Here is a 16,371-nt window from a genome sequence, read left to right on the forward strand (position 1 = left end):
CCAACAGGACTTGAGTCTAAACCGTGTCCAGCTTGACACAAGACGTTCTACTGTTTCGTTGCGGCCTGTTCAACCTAAGCGACTGGTACTACACTGTTATATTGGTTTATCCTTACGTCCATCAGGACGGTACTAGTAACGCCATGATTCGATTCATACAAAAGCCCGCCTGCTGGCCGGTTTCAACTTTCAACAGAAAACCCCCCAACACCTTCGGGCCGGAAGCACTGTGAGGCGCCACCGACGTAACTCCCACCCCAAGTGGAAAAGAAAATACATGTTGTACTGTACAAGGTGCATGGTAAACTAAAGCCAAAAAAACAAGCTCACAGCAGCAGCAACTAATAGTGCCACTAGATACCCAATTGTATCATAGCCAAAATCGTACCTACACAGAAATTGCGTTAGTAAGTGAAGAAGCAAATTTTCAAGACAGGAGGAGCTGAACGCTAAGCTCACCTTTCTTCCCAACCGCTACCCAACATGACGACCAAAAAAAAAGGGTTTTATGTCATGCATCTCGCTATACCATCGCTATGTGTCCATATCCAAGTAGTGTACCTAGTAGTAACTCCGGAAAACCTCAAAAACTCCACGCTTGGAACTCAACATGAAACTGTCATAACCAAAGCAACAGGAGAAACATAGAAAAGCTTCCGTCATGTGTGGAACTTCAGCCCCCCGCCCTTACTCTCCTTACCCTAACCACGATCCCAAAGAAGAAGAAAAATCAAGGAATCAACAACTTATCCATGGCGCTCTTCGCAGAATCGATAATCCTCATACCCTGCGACTTCCTTGCTCCACCCTTCGCGTCCGCCTTCGCCTTCGACGCGGTGCCGGTGGTCATCGATATCCTCGTCGGCGAAGTAGGCGACAACGACCTCTCACTTCCGCTTCCACTTCCGATAACAAACCCGCCCAACGGGACCAACGGCTCCAACTCCAACTCCCCACTCGCCACCAACGCCTCCAGCCTCTCCTGTCTCCTGCGACTCCTCTCCTCCATCCTCGCAAAGATATCCTTCAGCCCGATATGCATCACCGTGTCACACGGCCCCTCGATCCTACTGCCTTTCCCGTCCCTACCGCCCAAGCTAATAACCGTTCCCTGGCTCGCCGTTCCCGCTGCTCCGCTCTGGCCGTACACATCCAGCTTGAGCATGGCGCGGGTCATCAGGCGCCAAGTTAGCGGCGGCAAAGGCTGGGCTAAGAGGGCGACCATGTCCTCGCATCGCTTCCAGGAGGTTGCGATGGGGCCCCACAGCCCGCCGTAGCCTTCGAGATCCAAGAAGATGTTGCGGCCGGCGACGGTAGCGGAGTGCGTCTCCTTTTCGACGAGGTCGAGGAGGAGGGTGTAGGAGGAGGAGAGCGAGGGGAGGATGGCGGCGAGGAGGACCATGTTCTGGATGGCGGAGACGGGAGGTTCAGTTTCGTCGGCGTTGTTGTTGTTGGGGCTTTCGGTCTCGCTGTCGGCGGAGAACGGGGTGCTGGGAGGGTCGCCGCACATGCTGCAGAGGATGGTCTCGTGCGCGATCTTGGTGACGGTCCGGACGGTGTAGAGTGCTTGGGTGATGTCGTCGGTGGGCACGTAGCGGAGGGACTCCATGGCCTCGCGGAGGTTGTCGCCGCAGGCGCAGTGACCGGCGGGCTGGCTGCTGGTATGGTCGTTGGTGTTGGTGCTGTCGCAGGGACTGGTGGAGGAGGAGCCGCCGGGTGTCAGATGGGGGACAGTTAAATCGGAGACCTCCGATAGCGATGCTGGGCGCGAGCCGTGGTCATTCTGTGAGGTGTCTGGATGATGGTAGGAGGCGTAGTCTGGGTAGGCGTATATCCCCTCGGGCTGCTCTCGCTTCGGGAACGGCGAGGAATACTGTTGTATTGAGGAGGAGGAAGCCGATGTTGACGCTTGTACGTCAAAGCTGTCGAAGTTGACATTGCCAGTGAGGTATCCTCCAAGTGCCGGTTGCCATTGTGCGTTGACGGCAGCCGAGGAATCCATCCATGCGTTGTCGGCATGTCTTGTGTCTTCCTTGGGCATCGCCTCTATTTGCCCGGGTGCCGGTCCCGGCAGAGGGATGTCATAGTCCAAGGAGAAGGGGAAACCATAGGATCCGAACTGGAAATTTGGGTCGAAAATGTCAACAAAATTTATGTCTGTGTTGGTGACGTCAAGGAAGCACATGTCTAGATCCAGGTTCAGGGTGCCGTCAAAGGGCATCTGGACGGGATATGTCAAGGCCATCGACGTCTCACTGGGAGAAACATCCTCAGTCTTTGCCTCCTTTCGCGATGCCTCGCTCAGGTCGACGTGAGGACGTTTCCTTGGCCTACCCATGGGCTTCTGGGCCGAATAGTTACAGTGAACGCCTTCGCGCTTACACCGCGCACAGCCATCTGGTTCTTTTGAACAAGCCAGTTTCCGTGCCCCTGTTTTTATTAATCAATATACATCAGCGCGGGTTGGGCAGTCAGGGAGCTGACAGGATGTAGATACACATGTGGTGGACATATGATGATAGACATATGATAGACATATGTGGTGATGGGAACGGGGAGATGGGATGAAACATACGGCACTCATCACAGGCACGGCGTTTCACCGGCTCTTTCTCTTTAGCGCCCTCGCTATTTGAGACCATGGCTGTTTGATTTTTCGCAGACGGCCTGTCCTCTAATTTTTTTGCCTTTTCCGCGGGCGTAGATGTGTGGTGCGATAAAGGGGGTTGAGCATCAAGGTAAACGTCTTCAGGCTCTCCGCAAGCCCCGCTCAAAAGTCGCGGAAATCGCCCCGGTGATGAGTGGTCCAAGACACTGCTTAGGCGCTAGTGTTGAGATGATGGGCAAAGAGCATGGATATGGACGTTGTAACCAGTGACCTGGGACGATGGGATTGACTCGTTTTCAAATGAGGGCAAAGAGAGCAGAATTCAGACAGGCCAGCTACCACCTAGGCAGAGGGCTCCAGGGCAGCAGGGCTAACGAGCCAACGCAAGCAACCGAAGATCACCTAGTCGCGCCAGACCTGATGCCACTATTAATAAGCCGCAGTTAACACAGAGGATAATTCAGTCGGACTGATGGTCTTGCCTCAACTGGTGTCAGGCATCTACCGAACAAAAGCATCTAGGCCTTTGGAAATCTATGTGGCTCGCTTGCCGGAGGCATGTGCTTCCCGCTGGTCATGGGATGACTAGAGTCTACACGTGTAGTTTAATGGGAGTTGTGTAGAGGTATCGAGAACCCCGAGCCCATCAAGGTGCCCAAGCAGGCTTTCGTGCTATTCCCAAACCCCAACTGCCATGGCCTAGAAAAGCGCAAAAAGACCGCGATGTCAACAAAAACGTAAGGGGCAATGGGGTGAAACTCGACAAAACTGTGTATTTTACGAGCCATCCATACTGGTCATGCGGGTTTTTGATTGATGCTGGTTTGGCGGTTTTTGGCTGCCAATGCCCACAGAAACGGGTAGGACGGGCTACAGAAGTGGAATCGTACGTGGTTGAAGCCGGGTGTAGGGGTGCAGACGGTGCTGCATCGAGGTTGCTGTTCGGTGTTCATCTCATCCATGACAGATAAGGCTAGAATGTTGGAGAAGTCAGTATCAGGGGAGCGCATGCTCTCCATTTGTCTCCATTCACATCTGCTCTCCGATGCGCTAACCCGATAGGGTAACTGGTTGCTGCGGATGCCAAGGGCGGTGAGACCAAATGGTCCCCGCCATGAGCTTTAGAACCGGCAGAAAAAAAAGTCCCAGGCCAATTCGTACGCTGGGAATTTTCGACGCCTATCGCTGCGACGCTATCTGGCTGACTTTCCAGCAGAAAACACGCCAAAAACCACCACACATTCACAATGGGGCCAAAAACCATTGAGAAGAAGCGAAAGGTCCAGGACCCCGAGCCTGAGTCCGAAGACGAGATTGCACCCGATTTCGACGGCGCCCTGTCGCAAAGCGAAGACGAGTTCGATTCCGATTTCGACGACGACAAGGAGCACGAACAGGATGGCGAGGAGGAAAGCGGAAGCGAGGCCAGCGACGACGAAGATGATGAGGGCTCCCTACTAAGCGACGACATCCCCTCCGACGCTGAGGGTGACAAGGCCATGGGCAAACTTGTTCTCGAGGACGAAGAGGAGGAACTCAAGATTGAAATACCTGGAGTCGACCCCAAGCGGCCGGAGAAGGATGACGGAGAGAAGAACTATCGGGTCGAGAAGGATGCGAACGGCAATGAACGCTACGTCTACGAGTATGTTATTGCTCCGACATTGGACCAAACTGTCCTTCCATGCCAGCATAACTAACTCGAGAATGAATGCGACAGTGAGATCGACCCCGTCTACGATTCGGACGATTCCGATGCCCAAGAAGCGCCAAACACCATCGGTGATATCCCCATGAGCTTCTACGACAGCTATCCTCATATCGGTTATGACATCAACGGCAAGAAGATTATGCGCCCGGCCACTAAGGACGCTCTCGACGCCCTCCTCGACAGCATCGAAGTGCCCAAGGGCTGGACCGGCCTTACCGACATTCACACTGGCAACCCTCTCAACCTTAAGTACGCATTCCATCGTCTCCTTTGGGTTGTCTACGCTCTGTGGGATACGTTTACTGACTGTCATGTTGCAGTGACGAGGAGTTGGAGCTTGTTCGTCGTGTCCAGATGGGTATGATCCCCAACGACTTGGAGGACCCCTACCCCGAAACAGTGGAATACTTTACTGGTATTGAGGAGAAGATGCGTAAGTCTTAATCTGTCCATACTTTCCACTGTGGAAATGGTGCAACTAACACGCCAATAGCTCTGAGCGCTGCCCCTGAGCCCAAGCGTCGCTTCCTCCCTTCCAAGAACGAGGCCAAGAAGATTATGAAGCTTGTTCGCGCTATTAGGGAAGGCAGGATCCTGCCCTACAAGCCCCCTGAGGAGCGCGAGAAGGAGGAGGAGGAGGTCGAGCAGTACTTCGATATCTGGCAGGATGAGGTGCCTACAGAAGTTAATCCCTTGCACATCCCGGCGCCCAAGTTGCCTCCTCCTGGTTTCGACATGAGTTACAACCCGCCCGCAGAATACCTACCGACCAAGGAGGAGAGAGAGGAGTGGGAGAAGCTCGACCCTGAGGAGCGCGAGAAGGAGTACCTCCCCCAGAAGTACGACTCGCTGAGGAAGGTTCCCGGTTATGGCGAGGTCGTCAAGGAGAGATTCGAGAGGTGCATGGACCTTTACCTTGCTCCTCGTGTGCGGAAGAACAGGCTCAACATCGATCCCAACTCTCTCCTGCCCAAGCTCCCCTCGCCTTCTGAGCTCAAGCCTTTCCCTACCGTTGCGCAAACAGTTTTCCGCGGCCACGATGGCCGTGTAAGAAGCGTTGCCATTGACCCTACTGGTGTTGCTGTGGCTAGCGGTGGCGATGACGGTACGGTCCGTGTGTGGGAGTTGTTGACTGGTCGCCAGGTCTGGTCCGTCAAGCTCAGCAGCGAGGAGGCTGTCAACACTGTTAGGTGGAGGCCCTCGAAGGACTCCTTTATTCTCTCCGCTGCTGTGGGCGAGGAGGTCTACCTCATGGTTCCTACACATGCCAGCGTTACTCCTGCTTTGGAACAGGCTAGCAGAGATGTCCTGTCGGCTGGCTTCGGTTATGCTACAGGCGGTCAGACACACGGTGCTGCTCCCGGAAAGGAGCCTCCTGCCAAGTGGGCTCGCCCCGGTGCTAAGCTCGAGGATGAGGGTGTTTTGATCAGGATCACAGTTAGGTCGACCGTCAAGGTCATCAACTGGCACAGGAAAGGAGACCATTTTGCGACAGTATCGCCTTCCGGACAGAGGAGCTCCGTCGCGATTCACACGCTCTCCAAGCACCTCACCCAGATTCCCTTCCGCAAGCTTTCTGGCTTGGCTCAGACAGCGTCTTTCCATCCCCTCCGCCCTCTCTTCTTCGTCGCCACCCAACGAACAATCCGCTGCTACGACCTGCAAAAGCTCGAGCTGGTCAAGGTTGTCCAGCCTGGCGCTAAGTGGTACGTACCCATGATCTCTCAGATGTTGTGCATGGCACAAATTTGCTAACTCTATCGACTTGTAGGATTTCTTCGTTTGATATCCACCCCGGTGGTGATAACTTGATTGTTGGTTCTTACGACAAGCGTCTCTTGTGGCACGACCTGGACCTTTCCATTCGTCCGTACAAGACGATGAGGTTCCACAGCGAGGCGGTTCGTCAAGTTAAGTACCACAAGGGCGGGCTGCCGCTCTTTGCTGACGCCAGTGACGACGGCACTCTTCAAATCTTCCATGGCAAGGTCCCGAACGATCAGCTGGAGAACCCCACCATTGTCCCCGTCAAGGTGCTTAAGGGACACAAGATCGTTAACAAGCTCGGTGTTTTGGACATGGACTGGCATCCTCGTGAGCCTTGGTGTGTGTCTGCCGGTGCTGACGGTACCATCCGTCTCTGGATGTAAAAGAACAACGTGTAATGGAACAAGGCGGGAGATGAACAGGATAAAAGGAGGGAAAAGGAAAGCGAGGAGACAGGCTAATCAGTCTGCTTGTCTTGATTGGCGTGCTCGGATGTGCTACTATTATGATTAGAAAGATACACAGGCCCATTTGGAGTGTATACAAGTCGACTACATGTATGTTTGGCGGAGTTCTTGGAATGCTAAAGGAAATATACCACATTTTCGTCCTCACGTTCCTTGACTTGACTATTGGGTAGCAGGGGGGTATATCTGGACCGATGAGGTCTCACCACGGACGTTAGACGGGATTATTCGTGTGGCCTACGACCCCTGTCTATTCAACCTTGGTCTCACGTCCGAAATGATGCTTTATGAAACGTCGGAAGGTGTAAGCCAACGGCTACACTAAATGCCGAGTCTTGCTTCTGTGGTCGATAGCCGGAAAACCCGGGAATGGGAGGGATAAGAGGCATGCGTGAGCCGCTCTTCCTGTTTGTCTCTGCCGTTATCGTGCAAGGCACACGTTCTTCCTGCGCACATTGCTTCTCTTTGTCCTGGTTCTACCAATTAATCATCTCGTCTGTTTGAATCCGCACAACGCAAACCTGCATATGTATTCTGATTCATCGTGCATCCTAGGCTGCCGGAGATATGTAGGGTTGGTGCCCGAGTGCCCAAGTCTCCACTCCGATCAATCAGCCCTACGAGGACATATCTATCTAATTGCCCCCTCTCTTTTATCCATTTCGAGTTGTGCTCCTTTCCGATCTTTGAAATCTGTCCGGCCTGTAACGCTTCTAATGACCATAAAGCACTCAGAAGCCATACAACATCCACAGCATTCACAACATCTCCATCTATTACCTCCGACAAGGGGGAGAAAAAATGAAACCGCCTCAGGAAGAAGCCTCACATACATCGACACCATTTCGCTCACAAAGGACCCCTGAACGTTAACCTCGACATGGCCCTCCAACCTAGTCGACCGGCGCAATGATGACGAAGTATCAAGACGAACACATCCGCATATATTTATAAACCTCTCGATAACCCAACCAACAAAACGCAACATCGACCGAACCACTCTATCCACTCACCAACAAACATCTACAAATACACATCCACCCCATCCGCAAACCTCTCAAAAATCTTCAAATCCACCGCCTCCGCCATCGTCCTATACCCCTCCGGGTTCAAATGCAGATAATCCCCACTATCCCACCTCTTATCCAGCATCGTCCCATTGCTGCGATCCCTAACCGCCTTATCAAAGTCCACCACCGCATCGAACCTGCCACTCCTTCTAATCCACTCATTGACCCTCTGGCGCGTCTTCTCCCTCTCGGGCCCACCGTACGCCTGGCCCGGTCCGCTCATAGGCGTGATGGTGGCCCCAAAGGCCGCGATGCCATGCGAGTGCAAGCGCGTGATCATCTGCTCGTAGGCAGAGATCAGTCTGTCGCCGACGGTGGTTTGGGAAGCGGAGTCGAGGGCGGCGGTGCCGATGTCGTTAACACCCTCGAAGATCAGGGCGTAGCACACGCCAGAGCCGGGGCGGGCGAGAACGTCGCGCTCGATGCGGCCGAGGGCGTTGGGGCCGAGACCGTCGGCTAGGACGCGGTTGCCGCCAGCGGCTTGGTTGATGACTGAGATCGACGAGAGGGACCGGCCGGCCTTTTGCAGGCGAGCGAGGAGTTGGTCAGGCCAGCGGTTGTTGGCGTTGGTGGTGGAGCCGCGGCCGTCGGTGATGGAGTCGCCCACAATGTAAAGGGCGGAGGCACGCTCGGGCTGGTAGGCCTCGATGGAGGAGAGGAAGTACCAGTGGTCGGTGGACTGGGTGCCGGCCGAAGTCAAGTTGGTGGCGGAAACGAGGTTACCCGGCGCAAGCCAGCTGGTGGTGCGGCTACCCGGGTGGCCGGTGATGGACTGGCCGGCCTGGCCAGAGGCGAGGTATAGCGTAACGGTCAGGATGGACTGGGCCTTGACATTGAACTTGATAGGGTCCGAGATGACCAGAGCGCCGTTGGGAACGAGGAAGTCGGGCTTGCCGCCTGAGAAGGTGACGGTCTTGACGGACCCGGGCTTGATGGCGCTGGAACCGGCGCCTGCTCTGGATGCCGGCAGAGCGACGGTGGCTGCGGTGATAGGCAGGTCGGAGCCGCCGAAGGCGTTGCTGAAGCTCAGCCGGATGGTCGAGGCATCTTGGGTGATGTAGACCGTCTGGCGCAGGGTGGCGTTTTTGAAGACCGCGTCTTCGCCATTCTGGGAGTTTGAGTTCTTGTCAGTATACAGTCTCTCTCGGCTTCTTGTTGCAAAGTCAGAGTATCGATTCCGGACACAACTTACATAAGGAGCAGGAGGAAGGTTTCCAGGCTCAACGAGCTGCGGCATAGAACCCCAGATATCGATCCATTGGTTCGACCTCTTCGCGGAAACAGAGGAAGAGGAGCACAAGAGTAGCGCTCCAGTGATGAGACTCTTCAGGCCGAAGCCTGTGAACGGTGAACCAAACATAGCGGCGAGGACGGCTCTTGAACGATGCTATTGTGCAGTAACACCAAAGCACAACCTCGTCAAGGAGTCAGGCTACTCTCCCATATTTGAGTGCGATCCATCCAGAGAGATGGGCAGGTTATATATCGATATGCAGGAACATGTCGAATGGTGTAACTCTTTCGTGGTCGGTAAGAGAGTCCATTACGGGAACCCGGGATGAGATATCCCAAGGTATCACGGTGAGATATTAGGCTAAATGGCATATCCCCAGTTCTACCATCACTAGGCGATGGCTAGCAAGCCATGTTGTCTGGTTGACTGGAGAGAAAAACATGGGAATAGTTCGGAGCATGGCTCGGTCTTCTCCAAACGCTCTAGTGGAACGAGGAGAACGCCATTCAGAACTGTCCGGCATCCTTCAATCCCCACATCGGCCGATGTTTTTCCTGTTCCCTTATTCCTTTCACCCTTGTTATACTTGGAACCCCGCATGGAGATTTTCCGGGGTAGCGAAGTCGCATTGCATTTATCTGGACGTCACCGTCAGGTGGTGTCGTTTTTCCATCATCCCAATGATCCCTCATGGGCCAAGTTGGTTCAAAGAAATATCATGATTATGTATTGCCATTGAGGACATTCTAAACATTGTGGAAAGAAAGCAGCCATATTCCCAAACATACAACTATTTCTCTTTGGCATCCAAAATATAATCATTGGTTTTTCCAACTAGAGTTTGCCATGCTGAGTACGCCGCTGTCCGATTTTAATCCAAACGACCCATCCTTCTCCTTACAATAACAGGATTCAACCCGACAATGCTTTCCCGCTATGACCCGAAATACGAAAGCAAAACAAGTCCAAATGAAAATGGAAAATCGTCAAGGAGGAAATGAAAGATGGGTGTAATACAAGGCTAGGTAAATGGTACAAAGATGAGACAATCATGGGAAGAACTGCCCAAAAGGAAAAGTGTTAAGAACAACAGGAGAAGCAAGGCTGACCAGAAAAAGCAGAAACAATTGACGGGACATCATCATCATCAACATCAAACACATGATGCCACGATGAGGGCAAGCGCATGAGGGGCATATGTTCCTCAGTCGGAAAGAGGCATGAGGTCCTCAAGCAGGTCGAAGGTCGAGACTCGACGGGGATGTTTGCCATCTGGCTCCCCGCACCATCCGCCGGAGCCCACAACAAGGTTCGCCTGCTCCTGAGGCGATGGTACGTAAGCAAAGTCGGATCCGTCGTTGCTCGAAATGCTGTACATGGACTTGGGAGGCCTTGTAATCGGAGGGTTTTCCGAGACCACAGGTCCGGCAAACCGACCAACAAAGCCGGCGCCCTCAATCCAGCTGGGTATATTGCCAACGTAGGGCTGGGCCACTACCTCACTGTATCGCCCTAAGACCGATGCTGTGAGGGAAGGGCCTTTGAGGAGGGACTGACTAGCCGTCAGAGGGGGAGCCGTAGCCAAGGTTTCCTGGTGGTTCACGACTTCGTCGGCGAAGAAGGTCTGGTCCGAGCTTGCGGTCTCCGTTGAACATCCGTGAGATCTTACCCGATAGGGTATCTCAAAAGTGCCAGCGACATTGCCACCTTGGGCATTCTCGGATGTCAAATCGGCGTTGTAGCTGGACGAGGCTATGATGACGACTTGGGCTGATGGCTCGTTGTCATCGTTGTATTCAGGCTCTCTGTCCTCGGTGTGGCGGCTTGCATGGAACTCGATCGGCGTCCAGCCATCACTGGCAGTGGACTCGGAGCTCATTGAAGAGCGCATTCTGTCAGTCTTGTCGAGTAATGATTGACTGGGTGATATCCAATGGAGTAGCGAGTTCGAACGAGTTGGTGATGCGTCGGGGAAAGGGTGTTTTGTGTTGAAGAATGTACGGTCGTGTGACGGGGAAGGATGTATGGGATCGAGACGACGGATCGATGGGTTCCGATCGATGGGTTCGGATGAATGGTGATAGGGTTGGGGGTGCTCGAGTGTTTGGGCGACCGACGGGAACAGTGGTCTGTCTGTGGACTTCGGGTCTACAACAAACAGTTAGCAACGTTCACTGGGCAGCTATTGGGAGAGGAGTCACATACTTGAAGTGGGTTGGGTAACTGGCCGATTGAGGAAGCGGAGTTGCCGGGGAGGATGAAGGGCGTTGGGACGGGTTGACGACTCCTTCTGCAAGAGCAGGGACAGCGCGATATTACCGACGGCAGGTAGGAGTTGAAGGTTCGGGGCGTATGATGTCGTCGGCGATGAAGTGAGCTTGTTGCTGTAGGCAAAGTAAGGTTCAGATGGAGAGTAAGGATGAAGGTCATGTCAAGAAGGAAATGAGGGAAGCGGAGAGCGAGGGACCTTATATAAAAGATGTTGGGAAGGGTGACGAGAAGGGCAACGGAGGGGTGCGGCTACGTAGGTTGACGGGGGAGTCAGGGCCAGGGGATCTTCATGTGTAACCTTTGGCTCTCTTGCTACAGTCTTAGCACCCCAACCCGGGCAACTTGCGTGGACAAGGGACACGACTCGGGGGAACAGTTCGACACGCTCCCAAAAGCAGATAGGAAGGGGGAGCACGAAAAAATAATCGAGAAGAAGGAAAGTCGGCTAGATACAGGCAGGACGGGCAACATCTGTAAAAGCGTAACTGCAATAGCCATGGAACACGATGCCGCCGGGTCCCAAACAGTGACGTAAAAGGTAGCGACCGACGCAGCAACGGAGTGGAGGAAGGTCTGTAGAAATGAACGATTTCCCATGACTATCCTGGGGGGTGTCTGGGCTATGTTATCGGAACATGACCTCAGTTTCAACTTGCCTGTGAAGTGCAAGACGAGTAGCAGGGTAAGATGAGCTTCTTACCATCATGTACATTTACAGACACAGGAAACATGCTTGCAAATCAGGGGATTATACCTGGATGTACTCACAGAGGCAGACCTCAGCCTGGTATTACTGCTAGCACACCAGCACCAGTCTCCGTTGAATCAGCTATTGGCATATGAACCTGCCGCTATGGTGCTTTAGGCTGGCTTTGCGAATTTTGAGTTTTTTTTTGGTGGATTTGTGAACGATGACTTGTCTTTCACCATATGCTTCGACATCCGTTGTTTCATCGACTGCAATGCTTCTTGGTGGTCGATAGGATAAAGTATTCCGGGTCGTAGGTAGCGAATTGGTCTTTAACGAGAAGACGGTCGAGCATTTTGGTAGTGATGATGTGAAAGAAATGATGGTATCAATCATATGCGTACAGGCTCTCGTAAACGAACACTTTAACTATTCAAACGCCGAGTTTGAGCGGGTGAAGATGTAGCTGGAAAGGATCAAGTTGACAGGAACAGGAACAGCGTTGCGGGGAGGAGTGTATGAGAGGAGAGGCCAAGGAGGTGTAGGAATCGGAGTTTAGGAGGGCGACGATTGCTTGGATAGCTTCCCAGCCGGCCCAGCGTAGCATTGATTATCCACAGAGTTTTAGCACAACTTAGAACTCGTGTAACCATCGTGCCATTTGACTCCTTCCCTTCTCAGCTAATTTTCACAGCGAACAGGAAAGCTTGCATTTACTGCACGCTGATGCTGATAGTTTAAGCTAAATAAAGACGCTGTCAATATATAATGGATTTGAGAACCAAATGACAATAGTCGTTGAATGGATATTATTTTGTCGCCAATAGGATCCGACTATGACTGTTCGCCCGTGAGGTAAGCAGGTCACTGGAAGACTGGGGTCATAGTGTATAAGGCCCGTCCTCGTTGCTTCCTTCTCTCCACTCCTAGTTTTCGTAGTTTACTGTAATGATAACTCAAGCTTTCCAACATCAAAGTGTGAGTGACTTCCAGCCTTGGTAGACTGTTGTCATGTAGCTCCCTTTGGATACTGTTTGGGAGATTCCGTCTGCTGCCGGTACCTCGTCTTCTCATTTTGCACACTCCGGCATTGCATTTCCCCTCAAATGTTTCCAGACCCACCACTCAGATGACGTGGTGTTCATCAGCACTAGCAAGTTGCCAGGCACCGCTCGTGCTGCGGTAGTCTCAGTAGAGAACTCTGGATTTGTGCAAAGCCAAGAGCAAAGAAGCTTCCCATCGCCAGCCACCGTGAACAAACCGAGAAGAAGACCTTTCGGTCTCGACGATTGTTAGCAGAACTGAACGCAGGCTTCTCACAGCCGAAATAGACACAAGGCATCGCAACCGCTCGTCACAGAATTCCCACTTGGTATGTCAGGTATGCTCTAGGTAGGCTATAATTACGATCCTAGAACTGATGAACCAGGGTGATCTCGGTCACAGGGGTAGCGTCGCAGCAGAGATCCTCGCAATTGGCAACCCCCCGGCAGGTCGGAAGAGGTGTCGACTGAAAGCAGCCGGGCAGTGGTAGTCTAAAGTTTAGATCACGTCGTGTTTATCTTTCGTCCTCCTGGATCTCTTTTCGAGAGCTCAGCTCTCAAAACATACCATTTCAGGCACCCTAGCAAAGCGTTTTGTCACTTACTTCTATGGTGGTAGTGGTGGTGGTGTGTTGCAACTACCTCACATTCGAAAATCAACAGCCCAAGTATCGTTCAAACGCAACTATAGACTTAGTGGGTTGCTTCGGGCATTAAACCTGATGGTAACAAAATTTTCGACAAACGCTTCATGATTCGCTGTTTCATTACGTTCCTGAATTCCATGCCCATCCTTTCGAATTGGGACAGCTAGTTGGATCAAAGCTGCATGTTGTTGGGGTGTGCTTCGAATCGTGACAAGGTTCCATGTTGGAAAGTAAACTACACCTGCTGCAAGGTACCGTTGACCCTTTCGACTCTGGCAGCTCGTATCATCGATAGCCTGGTGAGAACTGCAAAGCGTTCTCATGGCCACATTCAGACTCTTTCGTGGTTGGTTCATATGTCTTTGTGATAAGGTCAAGACAGAAGAAGTGGAGGTCGAGACGTCAAAAATCGAGATGTCATCATCCGTCGTTGCTGCTAAAACCAGTTACGGTCACCCTCCACTAACTCCACCTACCAATTTTAGGTTATCAGGGTGCTCTGCTTCGCAGGCGCTGCCCTGCTAGGTCGCTTTGCCCTTGCTGTAGCGCATGCATGCATCCCGTCTGTCGCTGCGGCCTGTGGGTCACGGTACGATCATCCACTCGGGCGCCCAGCAAGTCCGGTTCTTTGTACGTATGAGAAACAAAAACATAACTTGTCCTGGAGATTGCCGAAACTGCATTGCGAAAAGACTGGTCTTCTGTATTAATTCTCCTTTGGCCTTGGTTCCTTGCCTATTTCATATCGAGATGTTTCGAGGAAGTCGTTGATAGACGCGGCAGCTAGGAACGATGTGGATGCGCCCATTCAGGCTCCCAGTTCCCATGCTCAAGCACCTGTACAGTCTTAGCGTGGTGCGCGCCACCACCCACACCACAACTTTTGACGTTTTGGACCTTCGAAACGAAAGAAGAAAATCAGGCAATTGTTTTAAACATTCAAAAGAATGGTTATAGCGGTATTTTCAAGTACGGTGATTCTGAAATCACTCTCAATTTTCCTGTATCTCCTCATTTGGTGGAGTTGCACGCAAATGAAATCTGGTTGTTATCGTTTCGAAGGTCAAAATGTCAAAAGTTGTGGTGTGGGTGGTGGTACCGACCGACCTTTGACCATCTACGGACGAGGGTATTCCCTGTTCGGGATCTGGTACGGTTTGTCATATCATATCAGTTGGCTTTACACACATGAAAGAACGGACGAACTGAAAAAGTAAAGAAAAGGATATGAATGTTGGTAACTAAATGGCATCTCTCAGCTAACAGACCGCCAGTACATGCATCGTGACACTCTCATCGTATCGACCGAGATTCATACAAGTGAGGTGGAATCTCACCCAATTTCTCAACGTCAACACCAAAACCGTTCATCCCCTAAGTCCAACCACGGGGGGGCTTGTCTATCTCTTTCAGTTTGGCTCGCTTGGCTCCTCGCTGGCTGGATAAACACTAGTAGGAAAATTCTTAAGATCTGCTGCATACCAGGGGATAGGGTCTCAAGATCAGATGTGACACCGTCCATCCACACCACGGCGCCTCCATGAAATGCCCTTTTCCTGGCCTGTCCGTCTTTTCGCCCTCTTGTCGAAAAAAATCTTTTTCAAGCCATGTTCTTTTGCACGCACCCCTCCCTCCTTTTTCATAAAAGCTCATCCCGAAAGGAAAGATCACACCAGCATCAGGACAAGTAGGGCAAGTGGGGCTCACTTACCGAACCACAACCCCAGGCGTTCACCATCATCATTACCCTGCCGTACAGGTCCCGTGAAGTATCGCATTCGAACCTTCCACTTGATTAACTGGAAGACATCTCGGAGAAGAGAAGGCTCAAACTTCAATCATGCATATGCAGGCACTGTGATTCCGTGACCGAATGAGCGAAGAAAATTTTCTTTCTTTTGATTACGTGCATATTCTTTGTGATGATATCCCCGCGCTGCGTTGTCCACCCGGTGCACTGCATTGTTCAGTCTACCACCGTGACATATTTCAATCTTCACCAATTTCACTACACCGAATACTAGGTCAACTCATGTTTTTGTTCAGTCCACCTCATTGTCCCGCCACGTATGCCATGCGTGTCGGTATCTCTCAATTCGGTTACGAATAAACGGAACTCGCTATTCCTTGCCAGCTGAGGTAGGAGTGCCCTTCCATTCCGGCAACAAACCCTGCCTGGTAGGTACCTAGTATCTACCTCTAGTGGTAGGTGCCATCCGGCTCGGGAGCTGGGATTCTGGGAAAGAAGTGAATCTGCCGGAGTCTTTACCACCTTCCTCGTGAGGATAGTCTTTCCAATTTGAATGTAAGTTCCCGACAACTCAGGAAGCTAGATAATTCGAATCCATCAATGACAGCCATCACATTGCCATACTGCATCTATCGACGGGTACTGGCGTCTGGACAAAGTCGATCCTATCCGTCTCCGCTGTCACCTTTTCCGACCGGCGTCGTGCCTCGACGGTCATCAACAAGTCAAGTGAACCCAGCCTGACTCTGTCAATTAATCCAACAAGAAAAGGGCAACACGAATAGCCTTTCATGACAAGTCCAGCCTGTTCAGACTTGAATGTCTGATTGTCAGGTGGGCCGATCACTCCTGCAAAAGAGGTTTAGCTCTGAAAGTCCTGCATTTCTGCAGGTACAAGTCAATCAAGACCCCTGGCAATTTAACAACGGCTTTGTCTTTCCCTTTTCAAGCCTTTCGACTACACAACCACCCCATCCCAGGCCCGTCCATCCCAGTCCCATCCATCCCATTCCAGACCCGTCCATCCCAGTTCTATCTATCCCGGTTCCATCCATCCCAGGCCCGTCTACGGTCACGTCAGACGAACAATTCGCTTCGCGTTCGTCATTGAACAG

At 52.1% G+C, this 16,371-nt stretch overlaps 4 protein-coding genes across 4 annotated transcripts; 1 reads left to right on the forward strand and 3 right to left on the reverse strand.

Moving 5' to 3' along the window:
* Positions 1–462: 462 nt before the first annotated feature.
* SMAC4_04597 (uncharacterized protein) lies at positions 463–3,608 on the reverse strand. The gene is made up of 2 exons (XM_003345318.2): positions 2,576–3,608; positions 463–2,430 (listed from the first exon to the last, which is right to left on the reverse strand). Exons 1-2 carry the CDS (start codon positions 2,640–2,642, stop codon positions 731–733), a joined length of 1,767 nt encoding a protein of 588 aa, XP_003345366.2. The 5' UTR covers positions 2,643–3,608; the 3' UTR covers positions 463–730.
* A 214-nt stretch (positions 3,609–3,822) lies between these two features.
* Positions 3,823–6,701, forward strand: SMAC4_04598 (uncharacterized protein). Its single transcript, XM_003345319.2, has 5 exons — positions 3,823–4,253; positions 4,329–4,568; positions 4,640–4,752; positions 4,813–6,025; positions 6,091–6,701. Exons 1-5 carry the CDS (start codon positions 3,856–3,858, stop codon positions 6,467–6,469), a joined length of 2,343 nt encoding a protein of 780 aa, XP_003345367.2. The 5' UTR covers positions 3,823–3,855; the 3' UTR covers positions 6,470–6,701.
* An 812-nt stretch (positions 6,702–7,513) lies between these two features.
* Positions 7,514–9,058, reverse strand: SMAC4_04599 (uncharacterized protein). The gene is made up of 2 exons (XM_003345320.2): positions 8,816–9,058; positions 7,514–8,731 (listed from the first exon to the last, which is right to left on the reverse strand). Exons 1-2 carry the CDS (start codon positions 8,981–8,983, stop codon positions 7,577–7,579), a joined length of 1,323 nt encoding a protein of 440 aa, XP_003345368.1. The 5' UTR covers positions 8,984–9,058; the 3' UTR covers positions 7,514–7,576.
* Positions 9,059–10,061: 1,003 nt separating this feature from the next.
* Positions 10,062–10,748, reverse strand: SMAC4_04600 (uncharacterized protein; the record flags this gene model as incomplete). The annotated part of the gene is made up of 1 exon (XM_003345321.1): positions 10,062–10,748. One exon carries the CDS (start codon positions 10,746–10,748, stop codon positions 10,062–10,064), a length of 687 nt encoding a protein of 228 aa, XP_003345369.1.
* Positions 10,749–16,371: the final 5,623 nt, after the last annotated feature.

This window comes from Sordaria macrospora, chromosome 1 (genome assembly GCF_033870435.1).
Source record: "Sordaria macrospora chromosome 1, complete sequence".
Lineage (NCBI taxonomy): Eukaryota > Fungi > Ascomycota > Sordariomycetes > Sordariales > Sordariaceae > Sordaria > Sordaria macrospora.

What these genes read in the sequence shown, in the direction of transcription:
- SMAC4_04597 (XM_003345318.2), bottom strand. Translation starts at nt 2,642, where the DNA reads ATGGTCTCAAATAGCGAGGGCGCTAAAGAGAAAGAGCCGGTGAAACGC. An exon ending in CCGTGCCTGTGATGAGTGCC is followed by an intron (nt 2,431 to 2,575) that starts GTATGTTTCATC and finishes TAATAAAAACAG; the next exon opens with GGGCACGGAAACTGGCTTGT.
- SMAC4_04598 (XM_003345319.2), top strand. Translation starts at nt 3,856, where the DNA reads ATGGGGCCAAAAACCATTGAGAAGAAGCGAAAGGTCCAGGACCCCGAG. An exon ending in TGGTATTGAGGAGAAGATGC is followed by an intron (nt 4,753 to 4,812) that starts GTAAGTCTTAAT and finishes ACACGCCAATAG; the next exon opens with CTCTGAGCGCTGCCCCTGAG. An exon ending in GTCCAGCCTGGCGCTAAGTG is followed by an intron (nt 6,026 to 6,090) that starts GTACGTACCCAT and finishes ATCGACTTGTAG; the next exon opens with GATTTCTTCGTTTGATATCC.
- SMAC4_04599 (XM_003345320.2), bottom strand. Translation starts at nt 8,983, where the DNA reads ATGTTTGGTTCACCGTTCACAGGCTTCGGCCTGAAGAGTCTCATCACT. An exon ending in ACCTTCCTCCTGCTCCTTAT is followed by an intron (nt 8,732 to 8,815) that starts GTAAGTTGTGTC and finishes TCAAACTCCCAG; the next exon opens with AATGGCGAAGACGCGGTCTT.